Here is a 20,080-nt window from a genome sequence, read left to right as displayed (position 1 = left end):
CTTGTAAAATGTAGGAACACTATTGTTATAAGTCCATAGATCTAATGCTTTCTGAACATAAAGAGGTTAATATTACAGCTGCAGCACAGATTGCAGATTTGCTGAAAAGAGGAAACCGTCTATTCTGCAGGCAATTCAATAACTGGACGGGCTTCATAGCAGAGTGTAAATTATTACAACACAGAATGCCACTGGCTTTGTTTATCAAGCAGAAAATAGGAATTTTACAAGTGTTTGCAGGCAAGTGCTGAAAAACATAGCATGACATTGTAATCTGTATTGTTTATAGTTGTACAAAATAGTAAAAATAAAAAAAAGGAAAAATAGTTCAGTGCTTTTTATTTTTATTTTTTTAGGTACCGTATATTAATTGGAAGATGAAATCACAATGCTTGTTTACCTATGCATCACTTATCCACATAGCGCTCTGGAGTTTCTCATGTAAGTTTACACCGTGGTAGTAGTATTATGTAAATTTCCAGAATGGCATACAAGAAATCAAGGAGTTGTGTGTATACATATATATATATATAAAATTTTAAAATTATATATATATATATATATATATATAAAATGTATATCCATAAATAAAACCGAATATATTGCATATAGACATACAGTGCCTTGAAAAAGTATTCATATCCCTTGAAATTTTGCACATTTTGCCATCTTACAACCAAAAACGTAAATGGTAATGTAAAACAAAGCGGCACATACAGGTGAAACTCAGAAAATTTGAATATCATGCAAAAGTTCATTTATTTCACTAATGCAGCTTAAAAGGTGAAACTAATATATAAGATAAACTCATTAAATGCAACACAAGATAGTTCAAGCCGTGATTTGTCATAATTGTGTTGATTATTTCTTACAGCTCATGAAAACCCCAAATCCACAATCTCTGAAAATTAGAATATTGCATGCAATCAATAAAACAAGGATTGTACATAGAAAAATATCGGACCTTTAAAAAGTATAAGCATGCATATGTACTCAGTACTTGGTTTGGGCCAATAGACAGCCATAAAATATGATAGAGGTCCTAGCCATTCCAACTGTATCTATATTTAAAAAATACCGTAGTTTTGGCTGGAGTTACACTTTAATTCTCTCCATTCATATATACATATAAAATAATATGATTTTTTTTCCAGTTAGTGTATATAAGATTGTATGTTCATTTAGTACCCTCTACAACCTGTTCTCTTCCTAAAAATGTACTGCACATGCATTAAATACTGTATTTACTGAACACAGTGGCGGCTGGTGCTCAAAATTTTTGGGGGGGGCAAACGAAAAAAATAAAAATTGCAGCCTCACTGTGCCCATCATATGCAGCCACTGTGCCACCAAATGCAGCCACTGTGCCATCAATTGTCACCACTGTGCCATGCCATCAAACAGCAACTGTGCCATCAATTGTCACCACTGTGCCATGCCATCAAACGCAGCCACTGTGCCATCAATTGTCACCACTGTGCCATGCCATCAAACGCAGCCACTGTGCCATCAATTGTCACCACTGTGCCATGCCATCAAACGCAACCACTGTGCCATCAATTGTCACCACTGTGCCATGCCATCAAACGCAGCCACTGTGCCATCAATTGTCACCACTGTGCCATGCAACACAGCAACTGTGCCATCAATTGTCACCACTGTGCCATGCCATCAAACGCAGCCACTGTGCCATCAATTGTCACCACTGTGCCATACCATCAAACGCAGTCACTGTGCCATCAATTGTCACCACTGTGCCATGCCATCAAACGCAGCCACTGTACCCCTCAACTGTTGCCACTGTGCCAATTGTCACCACTGTGCCCTTTAATTGTCACCACTGTGCCCCATGATGCCACTGTGCCCATTGTCACCACTGTGCCCCATGATGCCACTGTGCCCATTGTCACCACTGTGCCCCATGATGCCACTGTGCCCATTGTCACCACTGTGCCCCATGATACCACTGTGCCCATTGTCACTCACCACTGTGCCCCATGATGCCACTGTGCCCATTGTCACCTCTGTGCCCTTTGTCACCACTGTGCCCCATGATGCCACTGTGCCAATTGTCACCTCTGTGCCCTTTGTCACCACTGTGCCCCATGACGTCACTGTGCCCCTTTCCCTGTAAAAAGCACTTACCTGAGGATTCCATGTGCTCCCTCGATGTCTTCTGCCGCTATGGTGAAGCTTCAGCCAATCAGGTTCCTGATAACCAGAATCCGGGAACCTGATTGGCTGAAACGGCCGTTTGTCTTATACAATGAGCGCAGATTGCCTGCGCTCAGAGTATAGACAGCTGAGAGCCGGAGAAAAGCCTATCAGAGCCGCTGGCTTTGATAGGCAGTTCCCCTCAGCCAACCAGCTGCCGCTATTCGGGTAACCGGCGTCCCCCATCAGGTTATCTGAATAGACCAGGCAGCGCTGGCAACCAACAATAACATACATTTGTGCACGAATGTGTGTTATTTGCGAGAGGGGGTGGCGCTGCAGGGCCCTCTATAGACGGCCGCCAGAACTGCGGCTAAAATGTCAAAATGACATTTTAGCCGAATAAAAGTTCTTAAAGGGCCCGTTTTTTTTTTTTGTGACTGTGGAAGGGGGGGCGGCGCCCGTGCGTCCCTATGGACGGGCCGCCACTGACTGAACATCATCTAAAAACATCCCTGTGCTATAAGCAATCACTGAGCATTTGCCAGTTTGAACTTTTTCAACATCACAATTTGCACTTTATCAATGCGGGGAATGTTGGTAATAAATGTGCGGTGTGTGGAATTGGATTTGGCACCATAAAAGCTTGTTATATGCAAGACCAACAATTTGAGGCAAAAAAAAAGGTGTTCTGTTTCAAAATGGAGTTAATATATACTACCTAATTGCTTTTTTTTCAATAACTAGGTGCACAAAAAAACATTAACTGGGAGATTCAGCGCTTTGATGGCTGGTTTAACAATCTTATTCAACATAAGAGATGCTCTGCAGGTAAAGTGATATTTAGATTTCTTTTTTTTTTTTTCATATTTAAATCTTTTATTTTATTTTTCTTTTATGGTAAGGTTCACAGAAGGTTAACATATCTTATACAATGGATACATAATCATATAGTTCTTATCACTACACACTTATGATGGGCTAGCAAATAAACAGGTGGGGATTCAGAAACTTAAGAATAATAAACCATAAGCAGTACCTCCCTGGTCCTCTTGCTCTGTTCCCATGCCCGCCTGCCTTTTATCAGTAACTTCTTTTCCCGTTTCCTAATACCACTGTATTGACCTCACACTTCTTCCTCCCCTCTGTTCCCTTGTCCATTCCTATACCCCACCTAACCCCCCCTTAAACCTAGAATCAACATAATCCTCAACAAAACAAAACAACACAAAAGCTGATATTTAGATTTCATATTAAAGATTAATTATATAAAAAAATGAAATTCAAGTAGAACTTTCCATGAAACATCCAACTTTCATAGATAGGTATATGATTACAAAAAAAAAAATGGTGTTTGTCATACTCCTTTGGGAGTGCAGAATGCTGAGGTTACACAGAAAGAATGTCATCTCTATGTGTTGCAATTAAAGTAACTTTTGGATGTAATTTATTTTTTGACATTTCTAATTTAGGTTCTAGACTGATGCGCCTTATGCCTCCTGCCTATTCTGATGGAGTCTATCAAGCTATGCAAGAACCACATCTACCCAACCCAAGAAAACTCAGCAATGTAGCTATGAAAGGAGACTCTGGTCAATCCTCTCAGCGGAACCGGACAGTCCTGGGGGTGTTCTTCGGTAGTAATGCACACATTAAGAATTTGCTTCACATTCCAAAATATAAAATAAATAATTTATATACAGTTGTAATCTTTCCCCATGGCACCATAGCATAGGGAGAGTAACTAGTGAGCTTCCCACCATTGAAGCTGATGTTTGAAAAATGGAGTAATGCACTGTACACACAACCGGTTTTCCTGACATGCCAAAACCAGACTTTTTTCCCAACGTGATTCCTCTCAAGCCTGCCTTGCATACACACGTTCAGTCAAAAAAACGTGGTGACGTCCAACACGTACAACGGCGCTATAAAGGGGACGTTCCAATCAAATGGCGCCACCCTTTGGGTTGCTTCTGCTGATCCTCGTGTTAGTAAAAGTTTGGTGAGAGACGATTCGCGCTTTTCAGTCTTCATGCTTTTCAGCGTGACGAATGTGCTATCTCCATTCCGAACACTAGTTTTACCAGAATGAGTGCTCCCGAATCATACTTGATTCTGAGCATGCGCATTTTTTCCCCTTGAAAAAGCATACACATGTGCGGTTTTCGCGACAAGAAAAAGACTGATGGGAAGCACGAGGGGTAAAAATAGAGCAGGTTCAAATTTGTTTGCAGGCAGTTTTCTCATCGGAAAAAATGTCAGTTTTCTCGTCGGGAAAACCGGTCGTGTGTACGAGGCATAAGGTTCTCTTCCAAGGAGACCAATCCAACCAGCAGTAGGATGTCCAACACTCAAGCATGCAAGTCTCTATATATAGATAGTTTAGACCCACTTGATGATACTTTAAAGTGCACCAGTACCAAAACTAGGGGCAGGAAAGCATTTATATCTTCTTAACAAATATTAAAAGAGATTTACAACCAGCCCTCACTGACCTCTGTAGGAGTTGTCACAGTTTGTAAGCTTACGTTTTAGTTTTAGAAAAGAGGCAGCTAATTTCACATTATCTTCTCTGGCAACAGGGACCTGGGAGGCTGCAAACATAATGCAAACCAACATCAGGTTCTATAAGCTGTTACAAGCTGACTAAAACCCAATTATTCCACAGTACCTGCAGCTACAAAAGACAATAATGTCTTATTTGAATGCTCTTTTAAAGCTGCTTGATAAGAATGCATGAATATCCATTGTCTGGGCACAGGTATGCTTTAACTTTGGGCAAACAGCTAAATACATAGCTAGAATGTGTCACAGATAACCTTTATATCTACACATATTCAATTTTGACTTGTTACAAGTGCCCCAAGCCCCAGTTCCTAGTACCAGTTCTGACTTCCTAGTCCTTGTTCTGGACTCCAGTGCCACATATGCCACATCCAGCATTCTTCCTTCAGCATTTCTCCTTAGAAGTTCAACCAGCATTCTGTCTCCCAAGACTTGGCCCCTATGATTAGTCCTCACATGGATGAAATGCATTGGGGAGAGGGGGAGTCTTGTATGGGTGGAGAACTGAGCTGAAGCCAATTCTCATCATCTTTTACTATTTTAGCTGCTTTAGTCTGCTGAGCTTTTGGCCAAGCGCCAATTCTCTGTAGTTTGACCAGACTCAGAGATGCACAGGAGCCAAGTGTTAAGTAGGGAGGAATGCTGTATGCAGCACATGGGGAATACATGGGGAATACACCTAAGCAGAGGCTCACACTGGAGCTGGAAGACATAAGGATTGAACTGGTGCTAAAATAGGTACTATAAACTTGGAACAGGGCTAGGAACTCAGAGAAGGGACAAGCGATTTGGAACAGGGACTAGAAACTGGGGCCTGCAACTAGGAATGCTACCTATTGCTAATCTATTAGCAAAAATTGCTAATCTATTCACAAATTAAATAGCAATGTTAATTGACAAACTGCCTGGGAAGTTTCTATGTAAAACAGCAGGTGGGGTCAGGAGACACCTAAAACTCTGGTCTTTTTACACATCTGTGTGGCAACAGGTAACAAAATTGCTTTGCATGTAGAGCTGTGGAACTACAAGAAGCAAGTCAAACTTGCATACCTGAAGAATAAGTAATGCCCCGTACACACACGATCGGAATTTCCATCTGACTTTTTCCATCGGATTTTCGGATCGTGTGTAGCCCCATCTGAGTTTTCTCATTGGAAATTCCAAAGAATTCCATCGGACTTTAGATAAAGAACATGTTCTATATTTTTCCGATGGAATTCCGATGTGATTTGGCCGGGCAAAAGCCTGATCGTGTGTACGCGGCATAACAGGTCTGCCTTGCATGTCAGGTAGTTCCAGCTGTGACATAATGTACAAAGGGGAAATGCTTCACCTCTTAAAGGGCTTATAATTACGTGTAGGCAGTTTTGTGAATCAATCACTGCAAACCAAGTAGTCAGGTCCTTGAACTCCACTGCAAGAAGCAGCAAATCTATGAATGGACAGTGAAGGAGTAGCACAGTACTCCCTGTTATCAGCACAGCAGAGTCTGCTTCCTATTGCAGGTTCTCCCTCTTCCAGTCTAAATGCTGCAATATAGAGAATGAAAACAAATCTGGGTATGTACACTGATTGAATTGAAAACACATTTTGTTAACTTTTAACCTTCTAGACACATTACACTATCTGCCTCAATTTCATAACTCATAAACACAATGTATCTCACTATCATTTGTGTTATTATGTTATTCTGATAATTTACATTAAAATGAGGTTCCCAGACATTTATTAAACAGTTGAAAAACATATTATAACATTTTATTATTCGTGGAGTATGTGAGTACAATAATAATGGATAATATAGAATAACAGTAATATTAATAGTGTTAGATAAGAATAGCATCACAATTGGTTTGTCCAAGATATATTCACAACAAGATTTGTTTTTCTTTGCACTTCTGTTAATGAACATAATGTAATTGTTTTAGGGTGTGCTTTGAGTTGCCATATAAGAAAACAATGATGCAACCGTTGAAGAATTTTTTGATGTCTTCAGTGCATGTAAAGGCAGAGGATAAATACCAGGATTAGTAGTTAGTCAGTAAAAAGTATGAAAGGAACAACTGACACACGTTTCACTTTTAAATAAAACTCTAACACAGAAACAAATCCTGGGAATACAAAATAGTATGTCTCTCTTTTTTATGTTGAGAAGAAAGCTATACATAGACCATCAGATGATTATTTTCCGATTCTGTCGCAGTATGACACATGTGACGGGTAATAAAAAGCAACATTTTACTCTTACTATGCAGTGACCACGATTCATTCTCCCCTATGGGAGTCTTGTAACATACTATATCTAAAGCTAACCCAACCATTTTTTTTTGTTTTTTAAACCTCTTTTATTAAATTTTGCAAGATATTACAAAACACAGAGACAATGGGGATACAACCAAGGCCACATAGGGGCTGCTATCTTAACTCACAGAGATACATAAGAACAAACATGACTTAGTATCCTATAGAAAACAGCTATTAGTAGACATTAAGAAGAAAACATAAGGTGCATGGCAAGTATAAATAATAAACAGGAGCATCCACACCCATTTGGGAACTCACATGTCCAAGAATAACATAATCAGTACTCAGTAATCAGTATGATATAATGAAGTGGCAGTGGAGGGGTTATCTAACCAACATGACCAAACTTTATAAAACTTATTTGGACAATGTCTATTTAGGTAGGTATCTTTATACAGGGGCACATTGGAATTAACCAACTTCCTCCAATAATGGACTAAGGGAGGAGGGGACTTTTTCCAGCATAATATAATGGCCTTTCGGCCATAGAATAGTAGAAAACATAGGAGAGTTCTCAGGGCTAGTTCCTCTACTAAACCCAGCAAGCAGAACTTAGGTGTTGGAGCAATAGGGATCTGTACCAAATAATTAATAACATTAAGCACACTACCAGTACCATGCAATTTCTGGGCACAGCCAAAATACATGAATTATATCTCCTAGGGAAAGAGTGCACCTCCAACAAGAGGAGGAGATGTTGGGATCCATTATATGGAGCATAATAGATGTGAAATAAGCCCTATGAATATTTTTTTATTTAATCAATTTATCTCTGAAAGACACTAGAGGAGTAAAAGGAAATTCCCATAATTTGAACCCAACAAGGTTAAACTTACTTGTGTACCCAGGAGTAGCAGGGTGCTTTTTTCTTGTCCTTATTCTGGGAGGGCTGGCTTAATGGTCCTCAGGATATACAGCTGATTGCATTCAGATAATTCATGGTGATATCACCATTTTAGAACATGTGTGTGCCTGATTTTCACGGATGTCAAAAACAATCAGCAGCAGTTGGCATACCAGTTTTCAGAAATAACCAGCTTTATTTATTTGAGGGAGACTGAACCAGGAAACCACTAACACGTTGCAATTCTATTTACTAGAAAATACAAAAAATAAATAAGTTTCAGCCAATAAAATACAACACCGTAGTAGTTGTAAGATTCAAATCAGTACTACTATATCACAGTTAGAAGAGTGTAATCCTACACACATAATCAAATGGGAAAAAATATATATAGTTGCGCTAGTATCAAAGGAAAACCTTTACGGAGAAGGTAACCATAAGTGTGAAAGTTGCATGAATGAACATGAACCGTGAATTATATTAAAGTGCCTGTCTGCATAAACAGTATACACATTCTCAAACATGAAATTAGCAAATCATAAATTAGGCCATAAACCTATGTGCAAAAACCAAATACAGATCAGAAATTAATATGAACAAAACATGAACTGTGAGTAGAGTTGAGCGGACACCTGGATGTTCGGGTTCGGACCCGTACCCGAACTTTAAAAAAAAATGCGCGGAGGTCCCCCCAAATTCAATAACCAGACCCTTTAGGTCTGGTATGGATATTAAGGGGAACCCCGCTGTCAATTAAAAAAAAAATGACGTGGGGTTCCCCTAAGTATCCATAACCAGACCCTTCAGGTCTGGTGTGGATTTTAAGGGAAAACTCCACCCCAAATTTAAAAAAAAATGGCGTGGAGTTCCCCCTAATATCCACACCAGACCCCTTATCCGAGCACGTAGACCTGGCCGGCCGCAGAAAAGAGGGGGGGACAGAGTGCGCCCCCCCCTCCTGAACCGCACCAGGCCACATGCCCTCAACATTGGGAGGGTGCTTTGTGGTTCCCCCCAAAGCACCTTGTCCCCATGTTGATGGGGACAAGGGTCTCATCCCCACAACCCTTGCCCGGTGGTTGTGGGGGTATGCGGGCAGGGGGCTTATCAGAATCTGAAAGACCCCTTTAACAAAGGGGACCCCCAGATCATGCCCCCCCTGTGTGAAATGGTAATGGGGTACTCTGTACCCCTACCATTTCACGAAGGAAGTGTAAATAGTAGTTTTCAGGAAAAAAAACACACACACTGTAGAACAAATTACTTTATTAATTAAACCAAATAAAAATCCAGCGGTGAAAATAGACGATCGCTCCAGCGTTGTCTTGTATCCAGCGACGGGTGATTTCTCCAGCGACGGGTGTTCTCTCCAGTGACGGGTGATTGGTCCAGCGATGAGAAGATCCATCCATTCAGAGCACAAGAGCACAGCTCAGCGAATGACGCGCCGATGCTGTGACGTTTCTTTTATAGGGGAGGCGGGCCACGCGTCACGTGACCCCGTCCCCCTCTGACGCACACTCTGCTACGTCTGGGTCTGGGCTTTCCCAGTGACGTAGCAGAGTGTGCGTCAGAGGGGGATGCATACCCCCACAACCACCGGGCAAGGGTTGTGGGGATGAGACCCTTGTCCCCATCAACATGGGGACAAGGTGCTTTGGGGGGCACCCCAAAGCACCCTCCCAATGTTGAGGGCATGTGGCATGGTGCGGTTCAGGAGAGGGGGAGGCGCACTCTGTCCCCTCCTCTTTTCTGCGGCCGGCCAGGTCTACGTGCTCGGATAAGGGGTCTGGTGTGGATATTAGGGGGAACTCCACGCCATTTTTTTTTTAATTTGGGGTGGAGTTCCCCTTAAAATCCACACCAGACCTGAAGGGTCTGGTTATGGATATTTAGGGGGAACCCCACGTAATTTTTTTTTAAATTGACGGCGGGGTTCCCCTTAATATCCATACCAGACCTAAAGGGTCTGGTTATTGAATTTGGGGGGACCTCTGCGCATTTTTTTTCCCCCAAACTCTGAACCCAAACTTTTTCCAATTATTCGGGTTCGGGTCCGGGTTCGGGAAAAACCCAAAGTCCGTACCGAACCCGAACTTTACAGTTCGGGTTCGCTCAACTCTAACTGTGAGCCCTGCAATGGGCTATACCACTATTATTAAGCAAAAACATAAACACAGTGGGCTAGATTCAGATAGGTTAGCGGATCTTTAGATCCGCGTAACCTATCTGATTTACGTTACGTTACGCAAGTTTTTGAGGCAAGTGCCTAATTCAGAAAGCACTTGCCTGTAAAGTTGCGGCGGCGTATCGTAAATCCCCCGGCGGAATTCAAATTCCGCGGCTAGGGGGCATGAAAAATTTTAATCAGGCCCCTCCCCGCGCCGAACGGACTGCACATGCGCCGTCCGCTAAATTTCCCAGCGTGCATTGCTCCAAATGACGTCGCTAGGACGTCATTGGTTTCGACGTGAACGTAAATTATGTCCATCCGTATTCGCGAACGACTTACGCAAACGACGTTAAAAATTCAAAATTCGACCCGGGAACAACCGCCATACTTAACATAGGATACGCCGCATATAGCAGGGGTAACTATACGCCGGAAAAAGCAGAACGCAAACTACGTAAAAAAAAAGCGCCGGGCGGTCGTTCGTTTCTGAATCGGCGTAACTCCTCATTTGCATATTCCTTGCGTATACAAACGGAAGCGCCACCTAGCGGCCAGCGTGAGATTGCAGCCTAAGATCCGACGGTGTAAGTCACTTACACCTGGCGGATCTTAGGGAGATCTATCCGTAACTGATTCTATGAATCAGTCGCATAGATACGACGGACGGAACTCAGAGATACGACGGCGTATCAGGATATACGCCGTTGTATCAGGAGATACGCCGTTGTATCTCTATCTGAATCTGGCCCAGTGATTTGAAAAAAAAAAAAAAAGTCCATATGGCTGCAATATGAGGAAACACCCAGTGATGATCCAAAACAATAGCTGTTCTTTTAGATCATCACTGGGTGTTTCCTCATATTGCAGCCATATGGACTTTCTTTTTTTTTTTTTTTATTTATGATCTGTATTTGTTTTTTGCACATAGGTTTATGTCATGGCCTAATTTATGATTTGCTAATTTCACGTTTGAGAATGTGTATACTTTTAGAGCCGGTTCACACTTATGCCCCGTACACACCATCACTTTATGTGATGAAAAAAAACGTCATTTTCTGTGTAAAAAATGACGTTTTTGAAACTTCAATTTTCAAAGACGAAGTTGCCTACACACCATCGTTTTTCTCACAATGTTCTAGCAAAGCGAGGTTACGTTCCACCACGTTTTTCCATTGAAGCTCGCTTCATAAGTAGCTTCTGGGCATGCGCGGGTGAAAAAACGTTGTTTTAAACGACGTTTTTTGCTACACACTGTCAATTTCTGTGAAGTAAAAGTTGACGTTTTGAAAAACGACACATAAAATTGAAGCATGCTTCAATTTATTTTGGTTGTTTTTTAGAAGACATAAAACGACGTTTTCCCCCACACACGGTCAATTCTTTTAACTTTATCTGCTACCGACACACTACTAGAAGAGGTAACCGCTATCCTAGATAAATTTGGATCAGTCTCTTATTATAAGATTAATCTTAGTAAATGTTTTGTACTACCTATGAACATCCCGCCAGACCTAGTTGTTAAACTAAAACAACAATCTAGCTACAATTGGGACAACCCCTCCATTACCTATCTTGGGATTCAACTTACTTACCCACCTAATAAACTGTATGAAGCAAATTATCCCTCCTTATTAACTCAAATCACTCAAGATACACAGTCTATTAAAAAGACACAACTATCTTGGATTGGAAGAATAGCAGCCTTTAAAATGAAGACGTTACCAAAAATTCTATATTACTTCCGCTCCCTCCCCATCCCATTACCGACTAAATTTTTCACACAAATTAACTCGAAATTGAGCAACTTGGTCTGGTTGGGAAAGAAACCTAGAATTGCTTTATCTACTATGTCATTGGTTAAAGCTAAAGGAGGCCTAAACCTCCCAGATTTACGCCTATATTACTTCGCCTCACTCCTTGATCAAATGAGATACTGGTTCAGATATTCAAATGATAAATTATGGTTGAACATTGAACGAGAAGTGTCTAAAGGGAAGGATCTATTTTCCCTTTCCATGGCCTGCTATGCTCTACCAAAAATTAATACACCCAACTTCCTAACAATTAGAGCTACTCTGGCAGCCTGGAAGTTTGCTCTAACAAAATTACAGCCGACATGTAACCCAGTCCTAATGCCAATACCACTAGGAGTAATCGATTACTGTAAAGTAAGAATTACTACCACACCCTGGTCCAAACAGGGAATCAATTTTTTTGATCAGCTATCACCCGATGACATACATAAAATAACGAATAAACTCATAGCCAAACCGTTCAATAAAAACTTTGACCCAAAGAAAAGTGTGGAACTCCCTAGGGCGCTGTGGGAATTCTTCACTTCCTATAAAATAAGTGGGAAGAGAGGCATATCCCATATATATATAAACTACTTTCATCTTTTCCAATTCAAACCAAAACTTTAAATATGATTAAATGGGAGAAGGATCTATCACAAACTTTTACGTGGGAAGAATGGCAAAAAGCCATCCATATTAACAGTTCTTCTTCTGCATGTGTAGAACATTGGGAGAACGCCCAGAAAATACTAAACCGCTGGTATTTGACCCCTTACAGACTATCCAAAATATTCCCTAGCTCCTCCCCCATATGCTGGAGATGTGAATCCCACACTGGCAATTTGTTACATACCCTCTGGGATTGTAAAACCTTATCTAGCTTCTGGAATAATGTATCCTCCTTTATCGCATCCTTCACTGGTAATCTAAAAATACTCACACCTGAATTAGCCCTACTAGGTTTAAATCTAGATGTCTATCCTCCTCAATTTAGAACTATAGTTGCCAACTTCCTTACAGCAGCGAGACTCACCATAACAAAACTATGGAAATCTACCTTAGCACCTAACTTATCTGATGTTGTCCAGAGACTCAATACTCAGGCTCACTATGAGCTAATGTTAGCACATAGGAAAGGAACCATAAGTAAATTCATTAAAAATTGGAATGAATGGATTACTCATCCTAGGGCCTCAAATTTTCTGAAGAATTTTAATAATTATTAAGTGTGTTCCTGAACGACTACACTCCTAAACTAGACCGGATGTAAAAGATAACTTCCTACTCACCTTCCCCTCCCCTCCTTCCCTTGATACCCCTTTATGTTAATTTTGATTTTATTAAATAATATAAGATAATGAGCCATAATCCCTTGTTTACAGCATGATCCCGTTGGGGTAAACAGGGATTGCTAGTTACTTGTTTAAGCATCTGACCACTATCCAACTGGACTAAGGCCCTATATGGTTACTGTTTAGTAAAATTATAATTTGAAGCCTACCCAGGCACACTGTTGAACACATAGTATGACTAAGAAACTGTTGTATTGTTATGACTCTTATTTGTGCTTTATTGTGTATCTTTGAAAAATACAATAAAAAACATTTGAAAAGAAAAACGACACATAAAATTGAAGCATGCTTCAATTTATTTTGGTTGTTTTTTAGAAGACATAAAACGACGTTTTCCCCCACACACGGTCAATTAAAGTGACGTTTTTAAAAACGTCATTTTATTTCATCACATAAATTGATGGTGTGTACGGGGCATTAGGCGGTACGACTTCGGGGGCGACTCCCCAAGGTGTCCTGAAGACGACGTCAGAGGCGACCTGCAAAATGACCTCTGTATAGAAGTCAATGCAGGTCGCCCCGAGCCGCCCCCGAAGTCGTACAAGAACCTTTTTCTAAGTCGGAGCGACTTGCGTCGCTCCTATTAGAATGGTTCTATTGCAAAGAATGGGACGCGACTCGTCAGGCAGCTGAGCCGCCTGACGAGTCGCCCTAGTGTGAACCGGCTCTTATAGAGCTTCAGGCCATGACTAATTTGTAGTTATCCTAGCGCAGTTTCTTTTTACCATTTTCCACACATAATCAAATGCTTATAAATTATCTATTTACAGGTTATCATGTGATGTCTGAAATATTTAGCATAGAGGACTTGGGATGTCCAATTGAGTTTTTAAATATTAAAATACCAGCTGGAGATGTTGTCTTTGATCCAGAAAACACGGGCAATGTGGTTCTTCCATTTCGGAGAAGTAAATGGTGTAAGCACAGTGGCAGTAGTCCAAACAATCCAAGATACCAGGTAACATATGAACAGAGGACACAGGCCAGATGTATATTACTGGTTCCATGTTAAATTTCTATCTATCTATCTATCTATCTATCTATCTATCTATCTATCTATCTATCTATCTATCTATCTATCTATCTATCTATCTATCTATCTATCTATCTACAGACTCTTTTTGTACATTGTACATTGATCCAAATGTTTAAAAATATCTTTCACTAGTAATAAGTTATTTATTTTATAACCTTATTTGCAGTAACTATCTGTACCATGAAGGGTTGTTTACCTATGCGTTTTTGTTTTCCAGTTAAATTCCGTGACTGCATGGATTGATGGTAGCTCTATATACGGTAACTCTCACTCCTGGTGTGATGCTTTGAGAAGTTTCACAGGTGGGAGACTGGCATCTGGATCAGATTCACTGTTACCAAGAGAAGCAGATGCCATGCTTATTATGTGGAGGCCTGCTCACTTCACTGAAGAAAGTAAAGGTTCTGGAACAATTTATGGTAATGTACTAATCAAGATCTGTTCAATAAAATGTAGTATATAGCTATAGATCACTGATCCCAAACCCTTTCAGTACTCAATGGCGCATGTTTATGGTGCTGCTGCTGACGTTTGAACAAGACATTTTGTTTCTTGAGAGAAATATGTGTGCTGCCTTTGACAACCACTTGTTATAGAACTGCTAAATGCCTGGCTGAGTCAATATATTCAGGGCTAGATTCACATAGATTTCGGCGGGCGTAGCGTATCTCAGATACACTACGCCACCGTAAGTTAGAGCAGCAGGTCCTGTATTCACAAAGAAGTTGCGCTCTAACTTACGGCGGCGTAGTGTAACTGGGCCGGCGTAAGTCCGCCTAATTCAAAATAGGCTGGTTGGGGGTGTGTTCTATGCAAAATACTATTGACCACACGTATTTGACGTTTCTAACGAACTGCGCATGCGCTGTCCGTGGACGTATCCCATTGTGCATGCTCCAAATTACGCCGCAAAGACTCATTGGTTTCGACTTGAACGTAACTTACGCCCAGCCCCATTCACGGACGACTTACGCAAATTACGTAAAACGTGAAAAATTCGACGTGGTTCTGACGTCCATACTTAACATTGGCTGCGCCATGTTTTTGGTGGTTTATCTTTACACCTGAAAACGCCTTACGTAAACGGCGTATCTTTACTGCGACAGCCAGGCGTACATTTGTGAATAGGCGTATCTAGCTGCTTTACATATTCTAGGCGTAAATCAGCGTAAACGCCCCTAGCGGCCAGCGTAAATATGCAGTTAAGATACGACGGCGTAGGAGACTTACGCCGGCCGTATCTTAGCAACATTTAAGCGTATCTCAGTTTGAACATACGCTTAAAGTTGCGACGGCGCGGATTTGGACTTACGACGGCGTATCTACTGATACACCGTCGTAAGTCTTTTTGAATCTGGCCCTCAATGTTTAGCTTCAGATGATTACAGTGTATCATGCAGTTGTTACTGACAATCCGTTCAAGAGCTGCCTTTTTATACGCTACATCTCACCTAACCCTTTAAAAAAAGTAAAACCGGTAAGGTTTGCTTTAAGCCAAACAATAATGTAAAAGTTTAAAAATCAACTCTACAGCTAAATGCCTCCAGAAACAGCTTTAAGGCATCTGAAAAGTATGTTATTTATAGGATTTATGTATAATCAGTGTTCCCTCTCCCTGCTGTACATATTTTTTTTGACAATATCTTGCCTATTAGCCTTAAAATGGCTGAAATTTTGTTTCAAGATCTCCTGCCCTCATAGATTTCAGTGCGATTTGATATCAAGTTCAGGTTTTGTGAGCTTCACACATTCAAAGCAAACCAAAACCAGACACACTCATTCATTACTAGTCTTTACATTATATTATATATTAAACAATATGGGCCAGATTCACAGTCGAGATACGACGGAGTATCTCAGATACTCTGTCGTATCTCTCAGAGTATCTATGCGACTGATTCATAGAACCAGTTACGCATAGATATCCATAAGATCCGACAGGTGTAATTGTTTTACACTGTCGGATCTTAGGATGCAATACCGTGGCCGCCGCTGGGGGGAGTTTGCGTCGTAAACCAGCGTCGGGTATGCAAATTAGCAGTTACGGCGATCCACGATGGTTTTTCGTGTTCGCTACGTCGCCGCTACTCTAGTTTCCTGTCGCAATTTTAGTCGTCGTTTGACCTGCCCTAACTTTACACAGAAATCGTATTGCTGTATAAAGTATGGCCGTCGTTCCCGCGTCGAAATTTAAAAATTAACGTCGTTTGCGTAATACATCCGGGAATACGGTTGTTCGAAAAAATTATGTCACTTCGCGCAAATCACGGCGGGAGTTACGAAACGGAGCATGCACAGTAGGTCCGGCACGGGAGCGCGCCTAATTTAAATTGTACCCGCCCATTCGAATTGGAACGCCTTGCTCCGGACGTATTTACGATACACCGCCGCAAGTTTCTAGGTAAGTGCTTTGTGGATCGGGCACTAAAACTGGAAACTTGCGGCGGTGTAACGTAAACGGGTTACGTTACACGGCCGCAAATGTATGTGAATCTGGCCCTCCATTTTTACATATTTACTATATAATAAGCAAGTTTTCAGATAATACTTCCTGGTCCAAAATGTATACACTCGCTAGCCACTTGGTACACCTTGCTAGTATCGGGTTGGAACCCGTTTTGCCTTCAGAGCTGCCTTAATTCCTTGTGGCATAGATTCAACAAGGTGTTGGGAAACATTCTTCAGAGATTTTGGTCCATATTGACATGATAGCATTACACAGTTGCTGCAGATTTGTCAACTGCACATCCACGATGCGAATATCCCATGTGATTGGCTGATTAGCAATTTGTTACCAAGCAATTGAACAGGTGTACCTAATAAAGTGACCGAGTGAGTGTATATTATAATTAGAACATGGTTAAACCAGTGCCAGCAGTTACTGGTAATTATGTACAGCAATAAAAATTCTAATTAAAGTTTATTTCTCTCTATTTTACCTTACATTGTCTCCTTATATATATTGTTTTATGGGTATCAGGTGAGTTCTCATTCCATTGCTTCTGATTGGGCCTTTTTTCTTCAATGCTGCTAGAGCCTTTTCTTTTATTATGTCTTCCATTATATTAATACATCGAAAACATATTTTTTTGTTAAAAAATGTTAAAACCCAACCTAAGCCTTAGCTTAAACTTTGTTTCTTTCGTTTTGTATAGACTTGAAAACAATAACTATGTTCTTCTGACAGACCTTCTGAAAATGCTAGTTGCCTGTCAGTCACTGACTTTCATATTTAGGCCTTGTTCCCACTGGAGTACTTAAGTATACATCCATGTGAAGGGCCATATTTTCCCATATGAGATGCACAGGTGTTCCATGCATCCACATGCAGGCAGTCCCACTGCTCCCAATATGACATCCATGTGGGTATGAATTTATTTTCCCTGTATGCAGAGAGTGTGAGTTTGGGAACATGCACCCTTATGCACCTTCACCCACATGGATATAAAATTTGTCCCAACTGACTATAATGACTGCTTGCATTCAGATGCATGGAATATCTGTGCATCCTATGTAGGCAAACACAGCCCTTTACACAGGTGTATGCTTAAGTACACCCATATGTATGAGGTCTTAGAGTCGCTGAACAATTTTTGTATTCCCTTTACCTTATTCACATAATTAAATGTGTATGAATGTACATTCACCTTGTGACGTGAACTTACTTATAATATTGAAATTATTTTAGGTTTTGGTAATGCCAGAGCAAATGAAAATCCCTTCCTTCAAGCAGAAAGCATAGTCTGGTTTCGATATCATAACTACTTAGCTGACGAATTTGCTAAAATCCATCCTCAGTGGTCAGACGAAGACTTATTTCATCATGCCAGGAAATGGGTAATCGCCACTTACCAGGTAATGATAGTTGAAAGATGTTGTCTGGCTAGAAAAAAAGAAAAGAAAAAACAATTGAAACAAAGGAAGGACAAAAGGTGAATGAAAGGAGATGGATGAAAGGCCGGGGCGGATGGGTTTCATAGTAAAGGAAAGTTGTGAGAGTGAAGTGGAGAGAAAGGTGGGGTTTCTGGAAAGAAATAGACTAAGTTATTAGAAACAAGGACCTTTTTGTAGTATTAACCACTTTCCACCCGCGCTATAGCCGAATGACGGCTACAGCGCGGACCTGAATTGCTGTGAGGCCGTCAATAGACATCCTCCCGTGCTCAAGCGGCCTGCGCACCCCCTGCAGGGGGAGCGCGGCTTGCTCTGTGATCAGCGAGTCTATGAGACTCGCTGGATCACAGATAGGAGTAAGGGGTTGGTCCCGACCCCTTACCACATGATCAGCTGTCAGCCAATGACAGCTGATCATGTGATGTAAACAGAGCCGGTAATCGTAATTTTTTTCTCCTCACGCTGATAGCGCGAGGAGAAAAAGAAAAGCCGATCACCGTCAGAAGACAGCGGGACATCGGTCTCGATCAGGGAGAGCGGCAGACAGCTCATCTGTGTAAATGTGTGCCACCTACCAGTGCCCACCATCGCTGCCTATCAATGCCCACAGGGCCATCTATCAGTGCCCACAGTGCCACCTATCAGTGCCTATCAGTGCCCACAGTGCAACATCTAATCAGTGCCTCAGACAGTGCTGCCCATCATTGTCACCTACCAGTGCCCGTCATTGTCACCCACCAGTGCCCATCATTGTCACCTAGCAGTGCCACCTATCAGTGCCCATCAGTGTCATCTATCTGTGCCCATCAGTGCCCCCCATCGGTGCCACCCATCAGTGCTGCCTTATCTATCCCCATCAGTGCCGCCTTATCTGTGCCTATCAGTACTGCCTTATCTGTGCCTATCAGTGCCCACCAGTGCAGCCTATCAGTGCCCAACAGTGTAGCCTATCAGTGCCCATCAGTGCCGCCTCATCAGTGCACATCAATGAAGGAGAAAAATTACCTGTTTGCAAAAAAAATGTACAAAATATAAAAAACATGGGGCCAAATCCTCAAAAGGGATACGCAGGCGGAACTGCTGTTCAGCCTGCGTATCCCTGTGCCTATCTTTGGAACTGATCCTCAGAAGCAGTTTTCCAAAGATAGGCAGAAGATCTGACATCTGTAAGACACTTACACTGTCAGATCTTAGGATGCAGTACCGCATCCGCCGCTGGGGGCATTTCGCGTTGAAATGCCGCTTTGCGTATGCAAATGAGGACTTACGGAGATCCACAAAGCTTTTCAGCTTTGTTTTTTCTGCGTAAGTTTACGTTTGCATACGTAAAATTAGGGATGCTTTTACAAATGTAAACTAGTTACACCTTGTAAAAACAGACCTTTTTTTCGATCGCCGCTATTTTTTTTAAATTTAGAATCTTATTTTTCGGCGCGTAACTTTTTTTTTACCCAACGCAACTTTATTGTCCCGTCGCAATCCACAAAGCCCGGCGTAACGTAATTTTGCATGCTGCCCGTCGGGAAAATGACGTCACGAGCATGCGCAGTACGGCCGGCGCGGGAGCGCGCCTCATTTAAATTGTCATCGCCCCCTGCAGAAGAGGACCGCCTTGCGCCGGAGACATTTAAGTTACACGGCCGAAAATTTCTAGGTAAGTGCTTTGTGGATCGGGCACTTAGGTAGAAATTTTCCGCCAGTGTAACTTAAATGGTAAAAGTTAAGTTAGGCTACGTTTTTGTGGATTTGCCCCATGATTTTCTTTTCAAAATGTTCCATCTTTTTTTGTTTGTTTAGCAAAAAATAAAAACCCCAGAGGTGATCAAATTCTACCAAAAGAAAGCTCTATTTGTGGGGAAAAAAATGATAAAAATGTCATTTGGGTACAGCGTTGTATTTTGTTTAATACAACGGGTTTAAGTTCCCGGTAAGCAAGTGGTTAATGATACATTGTGACTATGC

The 20,080-nt window shown here is 41.4% G+C and overlaps 1 protein-coding gene across 3 annotated transcripts in view; it reads left to right on the top strand.

The window, feature by feature from the left end:
• Positions 1 to 20,080, top strand: part of LOC120931421 (dual oxidase 1-like) — a 180,812-nt gene that overhangs the window by 43,463 nt on the left and 117,269 nt on the right. For all 3 annotated transcript variants that reach the window (XM_040342840.1, XM_040342839.1, XM_040342841.1), the window contains 6 exons: positions 357 to 441; positions 2,902 to 2,985; positions 3,627 to 3,791; positions 13,959 to 14,146; positions 14,442 to 14,643; positions 17,913 to 18,079. In XM_040342840.1, coding sequence (XP_040198774.1) covers positions 378 to 441; positions 2,902 to 2,985; positions 3,627 to 3,791; positions 13,959 to 14,146; positions 14,442 to 14,643; positions 17,913 to 18,079 — 870 coding nt within the window. In that variant the 5' untranslated portion in view covers positions 357 to 377. The remainder of the gene's footprint in view (positions 1 to 356; positions 442 to 2,901; positions 2,986 to 3,626; positions 3,792 to 13,958; positions 14,147 to 14,441; positions 14,644 to 17,912; positions 18,080 to 20,080) is intronic.

The sequence above is a fragment of the Rana temporaria genome, chromosome 3 (genome assembly GCF_905171775.1).
Source record: "Rana temporaria chromosome 3, aRanTem1.1, whole genome shotgun sequence".
NCBI classification, from domain to species: domain Eukaryota; kingdom Metazoa; phylum Chordata; class Amphibia; order Anura; family Ranidae; genus Rana; species Rana temporaria.
Note: the sequence above shows the minus strand (reverse complement) of the source record. Positions and strands in the feature narration are given on the sequence as shown.